Genomic DNA, 22,027 nt, shown 5'->3' with positions numbered 1-22,027 from the left:
GAATTGTAAAAATTAAGTCACCCCTCGATGTAAAGCTGTGCATCCCAGGAGATCAGCTGCATCTACAGATGCTTCTTTTTCAAGTAATAAAGAAACAGCATCAATGTGCCCATATGCCACTGCAAGCATTAGTGGGGTTCTAGAAAAAGCAAAAACAAACCAGTCACAGCTATAAAATGACATACTACTTGCCACTGCCGACTTACAGAATAGAGAAATCAGGAAGCCCTGCATTTCTCCCCATTCCTGCCCACAAGCCTGTTTCTTTCACCATACTCATCTATAAAACACCCAAGTTTTATGACCTTTTGTATGAACGTTTAACAAACAACTACCATGACTAAAATAGAAACAAACCCATTTGTAAGCAGTTTACGGAGCAACATCATTCAAGACAATCTGTTCCCTTAATAACCTACAATTATTGTCACCTCCAGCGACACGTGAGCTTTAGAATACCCAAGCGTTGTGAATGAACGTCCCTGCTAGTTACCAAGATGACAACCACCCAAAGCATTTCTTTTGCAAATGCTGCGCAATTGCTTAAAGGGGATGAAGGGACATGAGGAAACTGTTCAAGCCAAAATTTGGACTAACTTATCTTCCATTTTTTCTGAAAAAGATCTGTTCTCCTCCTATTTTTATACAAGACTAATGCCAGTTAAAATTATATGTACAGTCAGATATGTTCCAGGCACCCCAAATGAGTTTTTTTAACCATTCACGTTTTTGCTTTAAAGATGTACTTTATTCTCCCTCTATAACTGTCATTTAATGAGAAGTAAAATTTTTGTAGGAACAGCTCGGATGCATGTGTCACCTCAAATAAACATTCTGTCCCACTGCACCATCCTAATATACCAAGTAAACCCTGAAATAGCAATGTTTTAGAAAGAAAAAGACTCTCTATAGAAACATCTCAGGCGCTTGTTATTTTTTATTGAATCTGGCCCTCAGCATCTATGAGGAATTGTTTAAAGTACGAAGCAGAGGCTAAGATTAATGAATAATCCTTTCCTCGTGGCTTAGATCAACTGAATAGGTACTTTGTAATCTCTGCCAGATTCTGTAAGGAGTAGTGCAGGAAATACAGTATTTCAAATAAATTGTGAGAAATCCGAGATGCTATTTGAATCACGGAGCTGAAAAAAGCCCATCACAAAGAAAACTTACTGTCCTTTGGCGTCTGTCACATCAGGGTTGTCTGCAACTTCTAGCAACAACCGTAAACAAGGTGTATGGCCATTAATGACTATAAAGAAAAAAAGTATGTTTAATTAAAATATGTTTAATTTCAGATACTTTGCCATTGGAATGCTTATGGATAAGAAATTTCCTTATAAACAATGAAAATATTCCATCGTATAAGAAATTATTATTCCCACAATTTTGATTTAACTTGTGCCGATGAAATGGTGAGCTGCTTTTTCCCTGACCTCAGTAAGACAAGGATTAGTTCTCTTACATACAAAAATCCCAAATGAGTAAAACAGAAATCATGATTTTCACTACTGAGAAGATTTCTGCTAACCCAGACAGCATTTCAAATTCCCTCAGACCGAGCAGGCAGAAAGGCTTTCTGCGATCAGACTTAGAAGGCAGGAGGAAGTATGTCGGCAGGGCTCCTTAATTCTGTGTGCGCTCTACAAGCAAGTTCTTCAGTGCTGCTATGAAAAAAGAAGCATTTGCAAAGAATGACCAATGATACAAATGTCATATTCGTAACGGCACGTAACACCAGAGACTAAAATTCCCTTTGGGTTTTCCCATCTTTTCTCATTTAACATTATTGGAAGCCACGGCTACTTCTCAAAAACAGGGTTTGCTTTTTAAAATGTAACCCATTGCTGTTGGAAAACCGCTCTGAGTTACTACATTTTGCAGGACACTGGAAACCCATCTATGTGTCAGCTGGCTTAAAGGCTTCAGCCTTTCATGGGATGAAGAGGACAGTATTTTCTTCTCTGAAAAACAATAATTCCTGTACTCGGTAGGTATAGATGCTGTTCTTATTACAGCAAGTCATGCGTTCACACTGCCTACACCCTGTGGGCTGAGGCAAAACCCTTGGACACCACCTATGTCACATCATTCTGGCAGAGAAACGGGCCCACATCATCACATTTAAATCGTTCATCCAAAAATAATCTTAGTTGCTCTACCCAGAAAAATAAAAGACATTTTTAGTTATTTACCACTAAGTAATGCCATATACATAACATGTAAACAGTTCTGCAGGGCTGATGAGTCACTGGCTTGGAGGGGGGAAGATCTGTTCTTTCTCCCAGCAGGAGGAAGAGGAATCATAACTTGTTCACACCAATGTCTGAAAAGGCTTTTGGTAAATGTGTTTTAGAACAGATACTCCCGAAAACTCTTAGGAGCTGACCCAGCGACTGCCAAGCATTACAGACCCTGCAGGGAACATCAGTTTTGCCAACAGAGCTACAACACTAACACTGGGGGAACGTTTGCGATGGATTCCCCAAGCTAGCCAGAGGAAAGGCTGGTGGTAATAAAAGCACACAGGGAACATACAATTTAAGCTAAGGAAATTCTCCATATTATGAGGTCAGAGAAAGTCTATTCTCTGAGGAGGTCAGACAGAAAAAAGAAATACTTCATTAGGTGATTTCTCTACTAAAGTTACAAATTCCTTTACTGAATGGAGCTCTGCAGAATCCCGTAATCCACTTCAGGTCTCCTTAACTGTCCTGCTCAGCACTTGTGCTTGTGTAATTAGAAGGAATGAAGGCAAACACGTTTAAGGGGATGGGCACACATGCATTCTTCTTTCGAGTGCACGGTACTGCACATGCAAGTACTCATTCTTGTGTGTGCAAATGCGCACTGTCACTCAAGGGATTAATTCAGCAAGAATTCTGTTTGATTTCTCAAAATATGCCAGTTTACCTCTTAGACTTGCATTGCAAATAAAAACTGCTGAATGCTGCAGTGGCAGCACGCAGAGTTTCCGATAGGTGGCATCATTCTTTGCTAAAACACTCCTAAACAAAATGTATTGTTATGAAACAGGATAATAAAAATCCTCAGATTGCAAGTGGCTTTTTATAATAGTCGAGGATATAAGCTTTACTCCAGAGCTAATCTCCACAGAAAAAGATCAGAAAAGTCTACAATGAACCTTCCTACTGGTTTTACATGGAAGGCGCTCATGCTACAGTAATGGGGGCAATTGAAAAAGAAACTTGAAGAGGAAAAACCCCCACAATCAGAATTTGTATGAAGGTAATAATTCTGCCTATTAAAAGTAACACCTTCTATTTAACAAATATAATCAATTATAGTCTACAGATCTATTAAAAAAAAATAAAATCCATATTTTAAGTCAAGAGTTGCTAAGAAAAACACGGCTTTGTTACCATTTACTTTTCTCAGTGCTGCAGAAGCCTTACAATTCAGCTGTGACAACAAGAAACCTATGTCACTATATCCAAATTCTTCAATAAATGCAAAATCAGGCTGGTACATCTTCACCACAGCAATAAGTCACACCCTGTTCATCATCAGAGTCCAAGCTACGTTTGAAGTGACTATAGGAAAGCTCTTGACCAACACAGCTCCAGTTTTGTAGTGGCACAGATCTTGCTTTAAATTAATTAAATCAACAGTTTTAACAAAGTGAGCATTGGCTGGATTTACTGTTTTGTGGTTTTATCAAAAACAACTAAAAAGCCCCTCCATTACTTTACTGCAGGGAGTAATGTACTCAGTTCTGATGTGACATTTCAGAAGGCAGAAAGCATTTCTTAGTATGCTGTGAAGATTTAGTACGCGCATTTTCTTCAGTACTGCAGACATTAACCTCATGCTTCCACGCTGCACTTGTATGATCACACACACAGAGCAAAGTGGTATTAGAGGATGTGTATGCATTTTAATCTAAGCAAGATTAAAAGATAAACAGAAAGACAATCAAGTCTGGCTCTGAAAATAACGAAGTATTAATTTTACTTCCCACTAGAGGTCACTGCTATGCTGTACTGAGCCCCTCAATAAACAGCCAGAAGAGAAACGTTCCCTTTGGCACCTCTGCGTATTTATCTCACAGGTACATTTAAATAATAACATTTAAATAAACGGCAAATTCTACATTTTCCAGTTAATTATGCACGTTGCATAATTAACACTCAACTCATGAGGAATGGAGCAGACTCACAACAACAGCAAGTTTACCAGCTAGCTCTGGAGGAGGATAATGTCTGAAAAGGGGTGAATTTCTGTAGTGTTGCCCCTGCAGAAGGTTGAAAGTTTTGAACACCAGGATAATTTCATCACCAATGAGAACCTACCTGTATTTTCAACCTTTCTTCCTTAGGAGAAGCAGTGAGGCAAGTGTTCTCTCTTCCCATGATTTTTTTGGCCAAGGAACCATTGTCATAGGGGAAACATCCCACATCTTAAAGAGTAGGTGGTAATAGAGAGGTACGGTAAAGTAGAGGCAAGCAGGTAAGGGCAGAGCAGTAGTGGTGTGGGAAAATATGGGACTCTGTGTGAGAGAGGACTGAATCACAGGGACAGAGGAAAAAAGACCAAGGAAATGAAAGATAAGAGTTAACCATGGGAGCTGAGCAAACAAGCAGCAGTCCTCAGCACATGTCAGAAATCTCCTTCTTCCATTTAGAAAAAACATGCATAGGGATAGTAGGGAGGTAAAAGGTAACTGCTTCTGTCATGTAAAGTTTAGATCACAAGCATAACATAAGCACACACTCACCTGAAGCATGGAGGGGAGTCCTTTTGGTGACATTGTCTTTTACAGTGACAGAAGCGCCCTGGCTGATGAGAGCTTCCACGCACTCTGCATGTCCTTTAAATGCAGCCAGGTCCAAAGCAGTGCGTCCTTTCTCATCCTTAATATCCAGATCTACCAGAGACTGGAGAAGTACCTCCAATGCTTGATGGTGACCGTTATAGGCCTAGAAATATGAAATGTGTCATGTAAAGAACACAACTCTCTTCTTTCAAAAACCTTCATGTAAAACAGGAATAAAATCCATCATTGTCACAGTCTCCTAAACACAATAGAAATGACACAATTTTCTTGATTCCTTATGACTCTCTCTTCAGCCTGAAAGGATTTTCTCAAATTACACTGTAGCCAAGAAACTAAAAAAATCCTAGTGGTTAGGGACAGAAAATTATGACTGTTAATTTGCTCTAACCTTCCAAAACAGCACAAGGGGAGGAATTTCAGGCAATAATTTGACAATTCGGCACAGGTGAATCAACAATTCATTTTTCACTTTCTACAGTATCTTTCAGGGAAATGTTTGCTTCAAAAACTAGATTCACTAGAGCGATGCTGGTCAGAGGTCTCATGGATTATCACCTAACTGGGTGCTAAATTCAACATATCTGCTGGTCTCCAACTAAAAGAAAGCAGTTCTCAAAACAGATTTTTGTGCAAATACAAACACAAAGTTGACCTGCTGTTTATAGCTGACTCTTCATGGAGTATTCCTGCCAGTAGGATCATTTGGGTAGAATAACTACAGTGGACAAGTAGATGCACTTCCAGACCTACAGCCACATTTGGGCCAACAGCACAAACACAGGGGACATTGCAAAAACCCATTGGATAGCCCCAGAAACTGGAAACATTTAATTCAGCTTTGCAGGGACTGCCCTCCTCTCCTTACTGTTAGACTCCCAAAGAACATCCTTTTTATTTATACATGAACATGTAATTAGTATTACCAGAGTTGAAGCAATTAATGAAAACAGAAGAGAAACACAAACATGAAGGAACCAAAGAGGCACTGAATTTCAAGGTGAAGGATTCTGCCCAAGAGGGACTGGCGAGGAAATGAGTTTGGTGTCTGACCAGCTGCAGGGCAAGTCCCTTCCCAGCACAGGAATTTGTGTTGGTGATAGTGTAGATTGTAACTCCTTTTGGGGCTTGGGAGTGACACTCTCTTTCCTGCAGTCTTCAAATTGCAGAAAAAAAGACAGGGAGAAGTGTTTGGTGACAAACTCAGTCTTTTAACCCAACTGTTTTGGCTCTTGTTCCCTCAGATTACGCATGGATAATTCAAAGGTCAGGTCAGAGCTGTTCTGGCTGACTGAGAAACAGAGATATGATTGCTACAGAACTAAAACTCGCCCCTGTCTTTGAGTAAGCAAGTTGCTTCCCTTTCAAGAAGAGGGCAGCTTCACGGTGAGGCTGGATATTCAGTGAAGAGCCAGCCTGTGAAAGACGTATGAGGAGAGACCAAGAGGTGTGGGACTGTTCAGCTTCAAAAAGAGAATGCTTAAGGGCGTCCCACCAATGTGTATAAACACCTGATGGTGGAGCAAAGAATACAGAGACGGACTCTTCTCAGGGATGCCCAGTGACAAGACAAAAGGCAAATTTAAACATAGGAAATTCCATTTAATGCAAAAATAAACTACAAAACCCCACAATATTATTACTGTGATGGTGGTCAGATACTGGAATAGATTGCCTGGAGGCTGTGAACTCTCCATGCTTGGAGATATTCAAAATGTGATGGGGCACAGCCTTGAGAAAACCTGCTCTAGCTTTTAGCACAGAAGTGGGACTAGCTGATCTCCATCAACTGTTCTGTGATTCTGCACAAGAAAACTGGGAAGAGAGATCATGAATCTTGAGTTCTTGGGAAAAGGTAGGTATTGTGATCTCTGAGGTCACATGTGTTGGATCTCCTCTTGAGAGCATAGTTTCGATGGCATGATCCCAGGGCACTGCTGGGGTTTAAGCATGCTTTCCCACGCCTTGCTGTGTACCAGGTAGTTTTTTGCACTCTGCACATCTCCAGAACATCAGAGCATCCCATTCCATGATCAAAGCCATAGGCTCAAGCTCTAGCCCCAAATTTATAAACTAGTTATAAACAGAGGCTGCAACTTTCCATTTAATTTCACTTCAGTGTCTATGTCTGTTTCTTACCTGAGTGTTAGAGTCAATAAGAACCAAGAGCTTCAGCTGCCAAAAACTTAATTAACGATTCCAGCCCAGAACCTGTTTTTGTTACATCTAGGCCTACATCCCTTCCCAACTTTTTCAAAACAAGTCTATGATTAAACCTGCTTCAAAGAAGAGATTAAGGAATTATTCTAAGAGATAATGATCAAACACTTTACACGTCTCGTACTTACAGCTAAATGCAAAGGACTTTTCGTGGCTGCAGAATCAGATTCCTCAAACATATTGTTGGTTTTTTCCAGAAGCTGAAAATGAAAAAAAAAAAAACAAAACCAAAAACCAAGACAGTCTTAAAACATCTTTGCATGAGACAGCAGAAATTCTCATGGACTATAAATCAGCAGACAAAGATTTGTTTTGTCCTCAGGTGTCCACAGTGGGTACTGAAGGACTGTGAGGAATAAATATTTCACAACCTTTTCTGTAAGGTATTTTCAAGTCTTTCCCCCCTGAGTAAAGTTATAAAAGTAGTTTAAAAGCTAGTCATGAACATCCTTAACCTGATTAATTAGTTTCCCTGAAATCGTAGGGCCTGCATGGGTGAGGAGATCTCAAAAGGCAGGATTTGTAGAATAGAGCCCTCAGTAAGTTTACTTTGGAGAAAGCGCAGTTTCATGATTACACAGGTAATGCATACGCAAGCCATGTCTGATACAGCATTTCAGATAATTCTGACACATAATTAGCACTGGGAATAATTATAACTGACCTGTGAATCATTCACAGTTGTTTTTATAATTTATCAAAGTAGAACCTGCTCCTATAATGACAGTCTTCTGAAACGCAACACATCCTGGAGCTAATGTGCATTGCACTTTTATATGATCCTCTTGATTTTAAGGGATCCTAACACATTTAAAGGCTTATCAAACAGGGTGTTTCTGTCCATCTAGAAGGAGGAAACTATACGGATTAGCACCGTGCCACAACAGCACATAAACCCTGACAACTTATCCAACTGAGGCTGAAAAGAAAATCATACACAGTATTGACAACAATATTGAGAATTCAACATTTGTGGAGCAGCATTGCTGATGTGCATGGCCTCTTACTTAATAGCTACTCAAAGAATTAGTCTCCAAATACCTTTGTGACTGGGAATTAGCATTTTACAGAAAATTAGTAATAGGAGATTGTAAAAAGGAAAGAAAAGCATGACAAGTAACTGCAACAGACTTGTAATATTTCTAAGGTTACAAGTCAATTTTTCACATGGATTTTTGAGGTTTTTTTTGACAGAGTAAGGAATTAACTAAAAGACTGCAAGAGAAAAAGAAGAAAGCGAGTTTTTGTGACAATCCGGACAATTCTAGGGTATGACAACATGGAATACTCTCCAAAGAGGCCAGTGAAAGCCTGTGGTAGGATAGAATTTACCTGCCTACACTGCAAGATGATGGCATATCCTAAACTCTGATGTATGCCTCAACTTCTGGTGTAACAAATCTTTACTAGACCTACATCAAGGACAAATTTATAGAAATATCAAACCAAAATACAAGCTAGTATTAATAATGCGTAAGGTGTCACTAAGCTCTTATTACAAGGACACTAATCTGAATCCTATGGAAGAGCTAGAAAATCAAGCAATAATTTTGTTTATTTGTATATTCTGTGCCTAGTGAAATGTCAGGACTGGGAAAAAAAATGTGTGTTGACGCAAATACCGCTCATAAGCAAGTGGGTGTGTGTATTAACAGGTAATACAGATTTTAACACATCCCTGCAGCTAAGGACAAAAAAAAAAAAAAAAAAAAAAAAAAGATCAAGTCCCACACCAGTTTTTCAGTAGGTCTGGGGCAGGGTTAGGAAACACATTTGGTCTTACCCTGTGGAGCCACCTCCAGTTTAAAATACTGTTCTTCTCTTTTATAAGATAGCTATAAACAGGATGAAGCAGTAGCCAGCTCTGAACACATGAATACATTCTGATTTTCCCTAGTGAGTAAACTAACTAAAAAAACCCCACCAAACAAACTCAAGCACTAAGCTTCTTCCTCTGCCTGCCTAATACTGGCCTTTATTCTGAGTCCATAAGGCCAGCACAGCAGACTAATTTAATCACTTTTAATTACATTTATCATCATCTGTTGAAATTCCAGGATCAAAATCTTAACTTAGAAATACTTTCCTTAACCCGTTGGAAGGCTCCAAAAGTCTCCTGGAACAAGGCTGATAATTGCCTTTTGGGTAGATGAAAAAAACCACACAGAAAATTGACAAAATTAAGGCTCTAAAGGAACAAATTGTGGGATTGCAGAGCCCCTCACAAAAGGCATCTCCACGGCTTAGAGTTAAAGCGGTTTAGGCTGATGCAGACTAGGCTTAATGAGCTTATTACTTATGCGGCTGAATGTCTCCATCATAAAGTCAAGCGTAAACAAGAATTTGATGGTAAACCTGGTAGCTCTCAGATACATAGCCAGACAGCACGAGAAGAGAAATTATAAAGGAGTGCAAGAAGATTAAAGACACAAGAACTAATATTTTTTTTAGTATACTTTGTCAAGCACTGCTTTATAACAGTTAAAATTAAGTCATCTGAAGGATAAACATCATGCTCAAAGTACCACATCCAAGTTACCAAGCAAATTCTCCAGTTTCACCAGTGTTTCGATGATTCTAAAAATGCATTTATAGCAAATTACATATACTTGTTATAAGAACGCATAAAACAGTGTGTCCTTGGGGGGCTCTAGCTCCATAATGCTTCCATCTTAGAGTATACATGTAAGAAGCTACCCACAGTTGCATCTGTTTTTAAAAAAGGTGAATTTATCGCTCAAAGCCATGTGCCCTGACCGCCATGGAAGCTTAAATCCATAGATCCTGCAGAGCAATCCACACGTGGCTGCTGTGCTGCGGTACGTACCTGCCTGCTAGAAGCTGCCCAGTGCCTTTCACTGCAGACAGACAAATAGGCATGAATTGCTAACGGTTTACGGCTACTGGTGGCTGACTGGAGAACGTCCCAGCATCTCTCATTTCTAATTTCTTGTGCCACTGAAATTATCCTTTAGCTGATTACATTTCTATGTATCAATTGCCCACCGATTTGAAGCGGCTGCCAGAATTGTGCAGAGACACTGCAAGGGAAATCGGTGGCCACTCTTCTCTCCGGTTAGGTTACAACCTTTTAAAAGGTGAGGATACCCTAATTATCTTTCTGCCTCTTGGAAATTCCCAGCATGACCCCTTCACTTCCCAGAACAGCACTATTTAATACTGTATGTAATTATTTTGTAAAGTCTTCTTCACACTCAGAAACAGGAACTTGAATGCTTTGGGAGTGAGATGCAGACAAAGTAAGGTAAAACATGTCAATTATTCAGTTCTATTGTTACAAACTAATAACACTACAAGGCTGTTAGTATAAACTGTCTTGTCTCTCCCAGCTCTGTATGAAGATTAATAACTTTTACAGTTCTCACAAGGTTATTTTATTTGTACAGTAAGGGTATTTACAGGCATAAGAGGATTTACTGCTTGATTTTATTCTGTGGTTATAATAAAGGATTATATGGCAGGATATGGTGGGGGCAGGGGGGTCCCCCCTCCTTTTTTTTTTTTGACTCAGATATGCCAGTTAATGAGTCAGGATACTTTACATGGTTGTCCTTATAGACTATAATAGATTTTAAAATTCAGCCCTGGCTTAAAAAAAAAAAAAAAAAAAAAAAAAAAAAAAAAAAAAGAAAGAAGCTTCATGGAGCATCTCAGTAATTTCAAATTACCATTAGTCAGAAAAGGAGATAATACTTTCACCATACATAAAAGGTTTAAGCTAGGCTTTTAAAAGGAAGATGTCAGAAGGAACTTCAAACCATCGACACTGTAACGATGGGTGCTATCTCAAATCCGAAAAGAGAACAGAGTGAATGATTCTGTACAAGCCATCAGGCACCCACCCCTCCAGGCACAGCCTGAGGTGAAATGCACTGTTAGTAGTTATGCCACAGGTTTCATCTAACTACCACTAAAGTTAAAGTGACTTTTCTTCAAGAGTTTTACTATTTTAGTGAGTCAGGCAACTTCTACATTCCAACACGCATACTTCCTGTTAATGAACTTTTCCAGTTTGGTGCTATTAATACTAATCGTAAAATAGCAAAACATCAGATTTCATGTGTATGATCTATAAATGGCCTTTAGTCTGAAAGGTTATTAAGCAAACTGCATTCAGCACCTTCACACACATGAAGAGAAGATCAAAAGACAATTAAGACAAAAGAAATAGTTGAACATTGCTCTTCTGCAATAATTACATAGCAATGTAGCTTATCACTTACAAGGTCATTCAGAAGTGGCAATTACTAACAATTTTTAATGTCACTTTCAGACCCGATAAAAATATATCGGCTAGGATGTCACTTTGAATCTCATCTTTCCTGATAAATTGCAATAGATAATTGTCTCTAATGGGGAAAACAGACCATCAGCAGCTTCTTTTAAATAAAGGCTTTTCCACAGTAAGTAGCAAGCACAAGACTGAAGAGTCTTATCAGTTGTTTCAGATGAGAGAGAAAAAAGTAATAGAATTAACCTCTGTACTACTTTATACCAGGGAAGCACATTTTTAAATCTCAGAATTATCCTTGATTGAGTAATTCAAAGGTGAAGTGGTACAAACACATCCTCAGGGGGGACAAGCAAGCCTATAAGCTCGTACCGTATTTGTAAACAGAAATGATCAAATTATTTTAATTTGATCAGGTTAAAACCAATATATGTCCTTAACCCAGTGTCTGATATGTTTTCCTAAAATCAGGCTTTAAAAATAAAATTAATCAGTGTTTACATCAGTTTCACTCATGTGCATAGATTATGGGTGAAGTTAAAATAACATAAGCAAGAAGTTTTGCAAGAGCTTAGGTAGACTGAGTCTGGAGAAATTTATTAGTAGTTCCATGCAACTCTTCCACTACAAAGTTCAAATATCCAATACCCTACCAGAACAGTCACCACCATGCAAACAAAACACTTACCTGACACATAGGAGAACAATATTGAAGTATTTATACATATCTAAATCTCAAAATTCAAGCAGACCTCCAGGCCACTGTCTGCTCTCACGTGGGACACTAATCTTCTCCTGGAGCTCTTCCACTTCATACAAAATTGTTTCATATTAAGCCCTAGGAGTGCCATACTCCGTGGGTTATATAGGAGATTCTCACCCAATGAGTATTTATACGACGCCAGACAGCTCCAAATGAGAGCGAGAGATCCTACCCAGTACCAGCCAGCATAATACATTGGTGACTTCCCAGGATATAGAACTTCAATTTCTTTGTCAGTCAGGGCAGAGATTTGAACCTGGAACTTTCACACTCGAATCACATATATCATGTTTCTTTCTGGACAAAAATTCTACCTCAGAGGTTCTGTGAAGCCTCATACTTCGGTTTAAGGACCTTCTTACCCAGTGGAAGTTTTGCAAAATTTCATACGCTTACGTAAAAGGTATAGTAAGGGTTTTATTTAGAGAAATTATTATCCGTAAAAAATTTCCTCTTCAGCTAGAAAAATTGAGTCTGGTGAAATAGCGTGACAGTCAATTTAAAAAATGTGCATTTCAATGGTATTTTTACTACTCTCCTCTCATTTGTGCCTCTACTGTGAAATACACACGAGTGCTTTTAAAATTCAGACTCACTTGAAGACACGTAATTTACATTTCTTCTCTGAACCACTTTGGAATTGGCCACAAGCTTCCAGAAAACAGGCAGGTGTTGGTTCTATTTCACATCACCAAATGCACAGTTACTTTAACATCCAGAAAAGTGCCATGCCAGTCAGGTACGTGCACTTGCTCCTAACACTGACTGAGGAAAAGCAACAGACTTTCTAGCAAAGCTTGAGCCTGTGAGCAACAGCAAGAAGGAAATCCAATGGAAACGAAAGCAGCAGACATGCAGTTGCTTGAAGTACACGGCATGCTAGTTATGAGTTGTGACTCTTCTTCTTCAGGCTCTATCAGAGTGGATACAAGGATTTGCAAAATACTAGGAAGTTTAAATAAAAATGAAAATACACAACATGCAATCGTTTTTCATTTACTCACTATATCCAATGGAGTTTTGCTTCCAATCTAATTAAAAATGTCAATTAGAATAATGAAAGACATAATTACTCAAGTATAATGGTAGTCTGCAAGTGTTTCTTGGGGTTTTGTTTCGCTTTGTTTTTCCTGTAGAATAAACTGCATTGCCAGCAGTGCGTGAGCGGCAGCATAAACCAAGCCCTGATGCTGCCTGCACCCATCTCTACACTGTCTGCCTATGGATGAAATACTCCTGAAGCACCCGGACTACTGCCTGCCCTCAGGCGGCCACTGTGAACAGATACCAGTTGCATTAGTTCATAAGGGAGGAGGGCAAAGAGGAAAATAATGTTCAATGAGAGCGTTTAAGATCAGTCTACTCAACTGACAAAACACAGATATACAGATACAAAACACACACACTGGGGGGCACTTTGCCTAATGGCGTTAGGTTGCTTTGTAAGCCTACAAAAAAACAATAAACCAGTGATAGTTTCTTTTAGAAAGTCTGCTCACGCAGGCAAACATCTTGCCTTGTATAAATAAGCCTGATTACGCCCCCAACATCCCAGCGCCCACAGCTCTTTCTGAGCTATATGGTCTAATGCAACGCCATATGCCATGATCAAATGCCCTTTTCATTGGATTCAGTAGATCTGCAGGAGGAAGATATTCCTCACACATTTACGTTTAAACACCACACACAGAGATACACACTCACAGACAGGTATTTAGGCAACAGCAGAAGTCCACGACCTCTTTCCAAACTGAAGGAAAAATGTCTCCTGCCGTTCTGCAATGGCCTGTTCTCTATCAGGAGACAGCAGATGAAAGTGCCTTGCGTCTCCACCCCAGGAAAATAAAGATATAAACTAAAAAAAGACAAAATCTGTCAGAGAGACAGAAGATAAACTTCAGAGACGCCAGGCACTACTCCTGCCCTACAAGCCAAAGTGCCAGCAAGGTGCCAAAGAAAATGGTAAATTCCCGCACTCATGGAGCCCACAAGCAGCATTAGCTTTCTAGAAAACGTTTTTAGGACCAAAATTATCTAGTTTCCAAAACATAAAATCCAAGCCAAAACATACTGGCATATCTAGCATATATAGGCTCCTATTGCTCATTTAACCAGGGGGTACATATCGCAGCAATGCTGACATCATAACTTAAGTAATTGAATCAATCTACCAGTATATGGGGGAGACTAGGAATGACAGGCAAATTAGGTTTATTAAAGTTATTTTCAAGCATTAAGTTCCTAAGTTGTTCTCCTTTTTAGAGCCACTTGAGTTAATGACTTTGAGCTTCCTCCACTAATAAAGGGGCTTCCACATGGGAAAAGCTCTCATTGCTATGAAGTTATTCACCACACAAAAACCTATCATCACTGGTTTCCGAAAAAACACTGCCTTTAAGAAACAGGGTGTTGGTGACAGAGATGGACAGGCATTCACAAAGGAGAAAACCCAGAACTGTCCACTAAATGAAGAGATTCAGGCCAGGAGGTGGCCCAGGGACTGCTGCTGGACAAGCATCTGAGCCAGATCCCCTTGTGGCAAAAGGCTTTTTAACACCTATCTCAACCACACTTGTGATTCATTTGTCACTAATTACCAGTGTCCTGCTCTCAGATGGATGAATGAACAAATTCTTGTTGATAAGAGACATATAGAATTAGCAGCAGCCACATCAAAGATTTATAGGGTCTGTGATTTCAACTTCTCCACAGGTAAAGGAACCAGGTGTTTGAAGGCACGCCTTAACTATTTTCCAGTGGTAACAGCAGGTCTAATAAAAGGTGTTTTCCTTCTCTTGATCCCCAGCCTCTCCTTTCGCGGCACAGCCAAGGTGGCTAGTGAGAAATCTGCCCCTGCCCTTTTTGCCTGACACACTCCGCTGCGCAGGTCCCCTTGCTGGGGCGGGCGGGCTGAGGTTCGCCTTTTCTTTTGGACACGGTTTTTGGTTAAACCATGCTCTCCAACCATCCTCAAATGAATTAGCGCCAGTGCCGATTCAATTTCTATTAGCCAAAGAGTGAATTTCATTTGCTGACAGAATAAAGAGAAGAGCAGATGAGAAGAAAAAATAACCATCAATTCTTACAGTCTGAGAAGAGATTTCACTACAGGAGACAGGCATTTAATTCTGTTTGCCCTAACACCGCACAGAGGCCTATTTTTACCAGCACCAAGTCCTTGACTGGCTCTCCAGATAGAATTTTAATGTGAAATTACACTGTAAAGTTCACTCTTTTCACACCAACAAGAATTTTATGTTAAGAGATCATTTCAATGAAAAAAAGCACCATATTCTTCTTTTTTTCAAAGCGGTTTGGTGATGTGATCAGCTCTAAAATACCAGCTACTGATCGTGACCAATATCCCCGGCTACCAAACACCAAAGAAGGCAGCCACAGTCTAAACAAACATGAGGTTATTTTTAGAAGAAGGAAAGCAGATGGGAGCTTCGGTTGCCTGGGACCACACATGCCCACCACTCAGCCTTTATGAATGGCTCCTTACAGATGGAGAAAGAATTCAAGAATCTGCTTCCACTCTTCTCTTTTTAGCAACATGACGTCATTCACTGCAGGGCAACCACCCCACTAATATCCCAGACAACCTAAAGGTACTCCAGGAAAAAAAGCTTCTGTCATTGAGCTCTGTGGTTGAACACACAAACACAAACTTTATTTGTTTGGGTCAAAGGACACGACCTTTTCACTTTCAATCCTTATTTCTCCTAATAGGTCTCCCCTCCTCAAAGAAATTTAGCTAAATTCCAGTCAAGCTATTGAGCTTACAGTAAACACAAAAGCCAAAAAATGAAAATATACTTTCGTAGAAAACCCATCCTTTCCTAAACTGTACTCAAACTCAAGATCATTCATGCACCCACTTTGCCTTAGTTTGGATCAGAATTAAAGATTCATATTTTATTTGAACTCTTTTTTCTAACAGTTTTATGCCCATAAAGAACCATCTTGTTCTAGGGAAGATAATTCCTAGGAATTTTCCTCTGTGAGTTGTCAATAATAAACTATTTACTCAAGGGATAAAATAGTAAAAGAACCATTAGTTTGGCACTGAAAAATTATTTTTTAATTTCAATAATCCTGCCTGAAAATCTCTTCTTCAGGATGGAAGGGATTGGAAATATTTTAGGAGGAGTATTCTTTATGACATGACAAGAGTTCCTGTGAAACAGATTACTGTTTCAAAGTTAGCACTTTCTTAAGAAAGACTTCCCTTTATCTCTGTTATTGCATGCATGAAGCCAAAACAAAAAAGTTTCCCTGCCTATCTACAGACCTATTTATATTGGAATTAGGGCTACTGGGCTCCCACTCTTGCTTGAGTAAAAGCAACTAAAAATACTGTGAATCTTATTTTCCTTTTCGTTAGCACCTAAGATAAGAAAAACAAGAAAAATGTATTTCCAAGATACAGCAGTAAAACCAGCCAAGTACCCCTCAGACACAACCAGCTGTCCTCGTGCATCTACTCTACACACTAACCCACCAAGTCAACCTGCAGCGTCAACTGGAATTGACAGTTTCCCACACCATAACTGAGAGCCCAATGCGACTCAGGAGAGAGGAACAAGGCAAAGAGTGTTGCCAGTTTTCTGGATCTCCATTGGTTTAGTTTTCAAAACTGATAAACAGGCAGCTTGAGGACTATGATGTCATTTGATGAATCATAGACTCTGTTGGGTTGGAAGGGACCTTTAAAGGTCATCTGGTCCAACCCCCTGCAGTAAGCAGGGACATCTTTAACTAGATCAGGTCGCTCAGAGCCTCATCAAGCCTGGCCTTGAATGTCTCCAGGGATGGGGCCTCCACCACCTCTCTGGGCAACCTGTTCCAGTGTCTCACCACCCTCACAGTAAAGAACTTCTTCCTAATGTCCGATCTAAACCTACCCTGCTTTAGTTTAAAACCATTGCCCCTCGTCCTATCGCTACGTGCCCTTGCAAACAGCCCCTCCCCAGCTTTCTTAGAGGCCCCCTTCAGGTACTGGAAGGCTGCTATAAGTTTTCCCCGGAGCCTTCTCTTCTCCAGGCTGAACAACCCCAACTCTCTCAGCCTGTCTTCATAGCAGAGGTGCTCCAGCCCTCGGATCATCTTTGTGGCCCTCCTCTGGACGCTCTCCAACAGGTCCATGTCCTTCTTGTGCTGAGGGCTCCAGAGCTGGACACAGTCCTCCAGGTGGGGTCTCACAAGAGCAGAGCAGAGGGGGAAAATCAACTCTCTGGATCTGATGGCCACTCTTCTTTTGATGCGGCCCAGGATGCGATTGGCCTTCTGGGCTGCAAGCACGCATTGCTGGCTTACATCCAGCTTTTCATCTACCAGTACCCGCAAGTACAAGCACTTTTCCGCAGGGCTGCTCTCTATCACGTCATGCCCCAGCCTGTATTGATAATGAGGATTGTCCCAACCCAAGTGCAGGACCTTGCACTTGGCCTTGTTGAACTTGATGACTTACTGTTCTTTCTCCGATGTGGAAAAGAAGGGGCCTCCAGATAAGTCATGCCTAGAAGCAATTAAACTTTACTGGATGTTTCATTCAACTATGAGTAACTGGAGCAGTCAATGTACTGTGGTTAACAGCCGCCAGAAATAAAGATCATGGTTCATGATGAAGTCCTTGTCATACATCTGCCACAGAGAGCACAACAAACTGTGACCAAGCCACCAGCCAGCCTCACAAGGCAACGAGGTTCCTTTCCATCTGCGCCAGATGAATGCTTATTGCAGCTTTTACACGCAGCCTTTGAATAGCGATGAATAACCATAACTCTGTCAAAAACAATTTGATTGCATTTCAGGATAGCAATGCCTACAGATAACATTGCTTTATCAGATGAAGCACGGGAATCAATGATTGTCTTAACACCTGGGACTCTCATGTTGGAGTAAGTGAATAAACCCAACACAAGGATTATTTCCATTTCATGCCCACCACACGATTACCTTTCAGCTGCTCAAGACTTTGGTCTCGGCTCTTTTGCCATCCTGAATCCAAGCAATTCCAAAAAAAAATCCGTGAAAAGGCGATGCCTATATGAAGTAATCACTGTTATGAAATACAAAGTTGTTACACTCAAGCCTCAGTCATTCATTCCAGCTAAGGGACAGGTGCTCACGTGAACAAAACAAAATCACCTTCTTCTGACAGTGGGTACAAAGATGATGAGTCCAGTCCTACTGTTGATTGAGCACATACGCTTTCTGGTAAATTTAACTTTTGTATTCCAGAGGGAAAATGAGATGCCTGTCAAGCCCTGAACATCAATGGCAAAATCTCAGTCCCCACAGAACTTTCAGGCAGACACCCGACCACGCGAGAGTGGTCCTTTGCATGCAATAGGTTAAAACTTGTAGGAGTTTTCTTCTTTCACTGGCGTCCATAGAACAGCTGTATGACTATAACTCTGCAAATGATGCTTGACCTTGGGTTTCTATGCTGCAGCTATAGTCACAAATATGGGAAGACTGACATGGAAAAACATTGAATTTCTCTGGCCAAATATAGAACACTTGCTGCACAGCTGTCTCTAGCCCACAGTTTGCGTTTCACCCTCCAAAATTAAAAAGAAAACCCAACACCTCTGATATGCACTGCATTCCCTGCTCTTCCTTTTGTCTGGCAAGCCTAAGCAACACTAGGACTCGACAGCAGGTCATTGTCTGCAACTGATATGTTGCCAGAAAACATGCATAGCAACAAACAAAAGAAAAGAGAGGAGACCTTGCTCCGTGCCTGCTCCACGCCTCATGGCACGCAGGGACTATGATACGAAGGCTGAAAGAAAATTGCCCAGTGAAGACTCTTTTATAGAGGTCTCTGCTCCTGCAAGTCATGCAAGAATGTGGTGATAAGACAGGGGTAAGGTTGCAATACAGATGGCTGTGGCTGTACAAGCATAGGCTTGTACACAGCACAGAGGAGGCTACTATAAATATACACCCTTCAAATACCAAGAACATTTGCTTTTGTTCCAAACGGGTGTCAGGCTCAGCAAAAGACCCCTCCATCCCCACGGGCAGTCACGAGAGATCAGCTCTAGGAAAAGGCTCTAAACAAGGAAAGGTCAAGCTCGCTGCCACAAACAGTAAAGGAGCAGTGATGTTTTAAGTGTCCTAAATATACATGCTTGCAGGTGAGAGCTAAAAAGGCTTAACATCCCACCTGAACTTCTGACCCAGGGCTGCCCTGGTGTAATTACATGTCACGGTTTCCTAGCTGTCGCGCCCTGGCGCAGGCCTGCTGCAGTGCGTCTCCTGCAGCAGTAACTGACAGTGCTGGTAAATGTGGCATCAGTGCAGCGTGTGCCGTGCAGAACTCCCTTTCAATAATTAAGTACTTTGACTCTTCAACAAAGAAAGAAAGAACCAAACAACATAAAACACTAAACAGCACACAGTGTTCTAAAGCATGAATATCTGTACCCCAATTTTCTGATCTGATTTTTTTTTAAAGCAATTAAAGCTTATTTATAAGTGACAATAATTTTGGATCACCCTGTGTATCAAGCAGTTCAGTTAACACCCATCTTCACGACACTTATTTTTACAAGTCAAAAACTTCTATAAATCCATACTATACTTCTCCCAAATCCAATTTTTTGCTACAAACTTTTGGGTTCTTACAAGATGCAATTTCTAATTGTTTAGGTCCAGGATATTAAAAACATCAACAAAAATAAACTAATTACACTGCATACAAGGTTATTCTTGATAATGGTGACTTTATCAATACTGCTATTGTTTCACTAGAGGCAAAAAGGCACTGCAGGTATGCAGGTATGCAGCTGACAAAAGCTATTTATTGTCTCAGTTTGCAAGTCAGATAATGTGCCAGCTAAATAAGGCACATACACTGTCATGCACTGGGAACTACCCCTTACTACTGGCACATACACATACCCTGGGAATATTTTGATCACAGTTAAAAATAATTTGAGCGTACATAAACTCCACTCAAAGACAACATTTAAGCACCAGCTTGTTGAACAAGGACTGGATTATCAAGATTAACATGTTTTTAAGATACACCTGGTTGCATATATTTGAGTTTACTGCACCATATTGCAGGTTTTCACAGAGCTGTGAATATCCAAAGAACTCAAATAGTAAAGGGAGTTCATAATCCTACCGTATGCACGTACATATCAGCAGATAAGAGACTTCCGAAACCGCCTGAGTACTTACCAGTTCCAAACACTGCCGGTGCCCATATGCAGCAGCGTAATGCACAGTGTTGTACCCTTCTTTGTCTTGGATGGATGGATTGGCGTCGTTCTGTAGAAGGAACTCCAGACACCTGTGGACAATTCACTAGTGTAAATGTGAGCTCACCATATTTAACAGACATCCCTCACTGCACCTAGGAGTGGCACTGAAAACTGGCAGTTAATTCTGTATTTCTAGCAGCACCTCAAATCTCTTTTCACCCTCAGCTCCCCACATTCACCATGTTTTTAAACAGAAAATCCGCACTCATCTTTGACGATCATCTTCACAAAAACCAATCTTCAACCTAGCTTCGGCGGCTACTCTAGATTACAACATGATTTTCTATTATAAAACCTGAAAGAACATGACACAACTCTGTACCGTGATGTAAACAGCCTAGAACTGCTACTACCCACGTAAAAACTCATGTATCAAACCACTGGCCTCCAAACACGCACTATGGCAAGCTGAAAAATAAAAAATTAACTGAATTAATTTCCTGGCATGTATGCACATAAATATATTTTCTTCTTTGTTGGCTTTTTTTTTAAAAAAATCATGTGTTTTTCAAAGGATTCCTTATGCTCTTTATAGCTCTTGCCACTTATACCATCAAGAAATCATCATTTTGTTATCAGCACTTTCTTTCATAGCTTGTAATTTGTAGTGAATGTAAGGCTGTCACATGAAAAAGGGGATTTTTAAAACAAAAAAAAATCATGAAGCAACTAGATGAAAATGTCAATCCGAGTAAATACATTGAGGAAGCCATTAGCTACTTCTTTTTGCAACATACATACTCAGTCCAAAGCATTAGACAGTGCACGATACTAAAGAATTGTGAAATTACTGAAGCAGTACATTTTCAAGTAAGAAACAGCAACAAGCACAGAAACAGAAATGTTAGGGAATATGTGCGCAGAGAACAGCACAGAGCTTTTTTCTTTAGGTTAGCCCTCATTAAAGCCAAGCGCCGTGTTTAGCAGAGCAATGAATGAGCAAAAGCAGGGTGTAAAACTGCAGCCCAAAGCAGTGGCATTCTCCAGAAATGAGGTCTAACTGCTTTATTGACACCAAACTTACAATGCAGCTTCTTTTTCCTTCATCTCACTGGCTCTTTCAAGTTCTTCAGCATTTTCATGGGAGTTACCCAAAATATTCTTTCTTCTTAGCATAGAGGACAGAAAAATGCAACTTATTTTCAAAACACCATACCAGTGATTTTGACGCAGTCTGCCACCCATCCCCAATCTCCTCTTCAAGGAGTTGGCCTCCTCCAGCCAACAATAAGAATTACACAAGTTAAGTGAATGTACCACATGGGTCTGCAGCTAATAAATTTTGCAAGATACAGAGACAACTACAACATGGTAGTTTACTGCCCCAGAAAACCAGAAAAAAAAAAAAAACAAACCAGAAAATTCTGGTTTCTATCAGAAACAGTTTGATTATCTCAGATCCTTCTGTTTCTCCCACAGCAATGTTGCGCATTTTGTTTCCTTTGCAGAGAGGAACTCAGGATTACCACAACTTGCTTCTTGCTACAGTAGCCTGCTGGTTCTTCTCTAGCATTTAAGATGTAGAGCAAGTTTAATCACTGATACTAATCGGTCTGCATTAGCTGGGTTGGACTCTCCTCGCTTTCTGTGAAATATCTTGGCAACGCTGTGTAGATCTCCCAGTCAGGTTCTTTAGTTTCTTCAAAGAGCTCAGCATGTCTTCATATCCCTGCACACCCGTATCATTTTTGGTACCTCTGCTTCCCAGATGG

The 22,027-nt window shown here is 40.3% G+C and overlaps 1 protein-coding gene and 1 long non-coding RNA gene across 8 annotated transcripts in view; one reads left to right on the top strand and one right to left on the bottom strand.

The window, feature by feature from the left end:
* Positions 1-22,027, bottom strand: part of ANKRD44 (ankyrin repeat domain 44) — a 147,846-nt gene that overhangs the window by 16,101 nt on the left and 109,718 nt on the right. For 4 of the 7 annotated variants that reach the window (XM_054209508.1, XM_054209506.1, XM_054209510.1 and 1 more), the window contains exons 15-20: positions 21,340-21,423; positions 20,233-20,344; positions 7,144-7,215; positions 4,739-4,940; positions 1,174-1,252; positions 22-139 (exon numbers count right to left, since the gene is read on the bottom strand). In XM_054209508.1, the coding sequence (XP_054065483.1) occupies positions 22-139; positions 1,174-1,252; positions 4,739-4,940; positions 7,144-7,215; positions 20,233-20,344; positions 21,340-21,423 (667 nt within the window). Of the gene's footprint in view, positions 1-21; positions 140-1,173; positions 1,253-4,738; positions 4,941-7,143; positions 7,216-13,034; positions 13,062-20,232; positions 20,345-21,339; positions 21,424-22,027 lie in introns of all 7 variants that reach the window. The other 3 variants (XM_054209507.1, XM_054209511.1, XM_054209512.1) reach the window with 2 other exon arrangements.
* On the top strand, positions 1,882-6,530 carry LOC128912854 (uncharacterized). Its single transcript, XR_008467778.1, has 3 exons — positions 1,882-1,990; positions 3,986-4,072; positions 6,040-6,530. It is a non-coding gene; the product is annotated as an uncharacterized LOC128912854 (long non-coding RNA).

The sequence above is a fragment of the Rissa tridactyla genome, chromosome 7, assembly GCF_028500815.1.
Source record: "Rissa tridactyla isolate bRisTri1 chromosome 7, bRisTri1.patW.cur.20221130, whole genome shotgun sequence".
NCBI classification, from domain to species: domain Eukaryota; kingdom Metazoa; phylum Chordata; class Aves; order Charadriiformes; family Laridae; genus Rissa; species Rissa tridactyla.
Note: the sequence above shows the minus strand (reverse complement) of the source record. Positions and strands in the feature narration are given on the sequence as shown.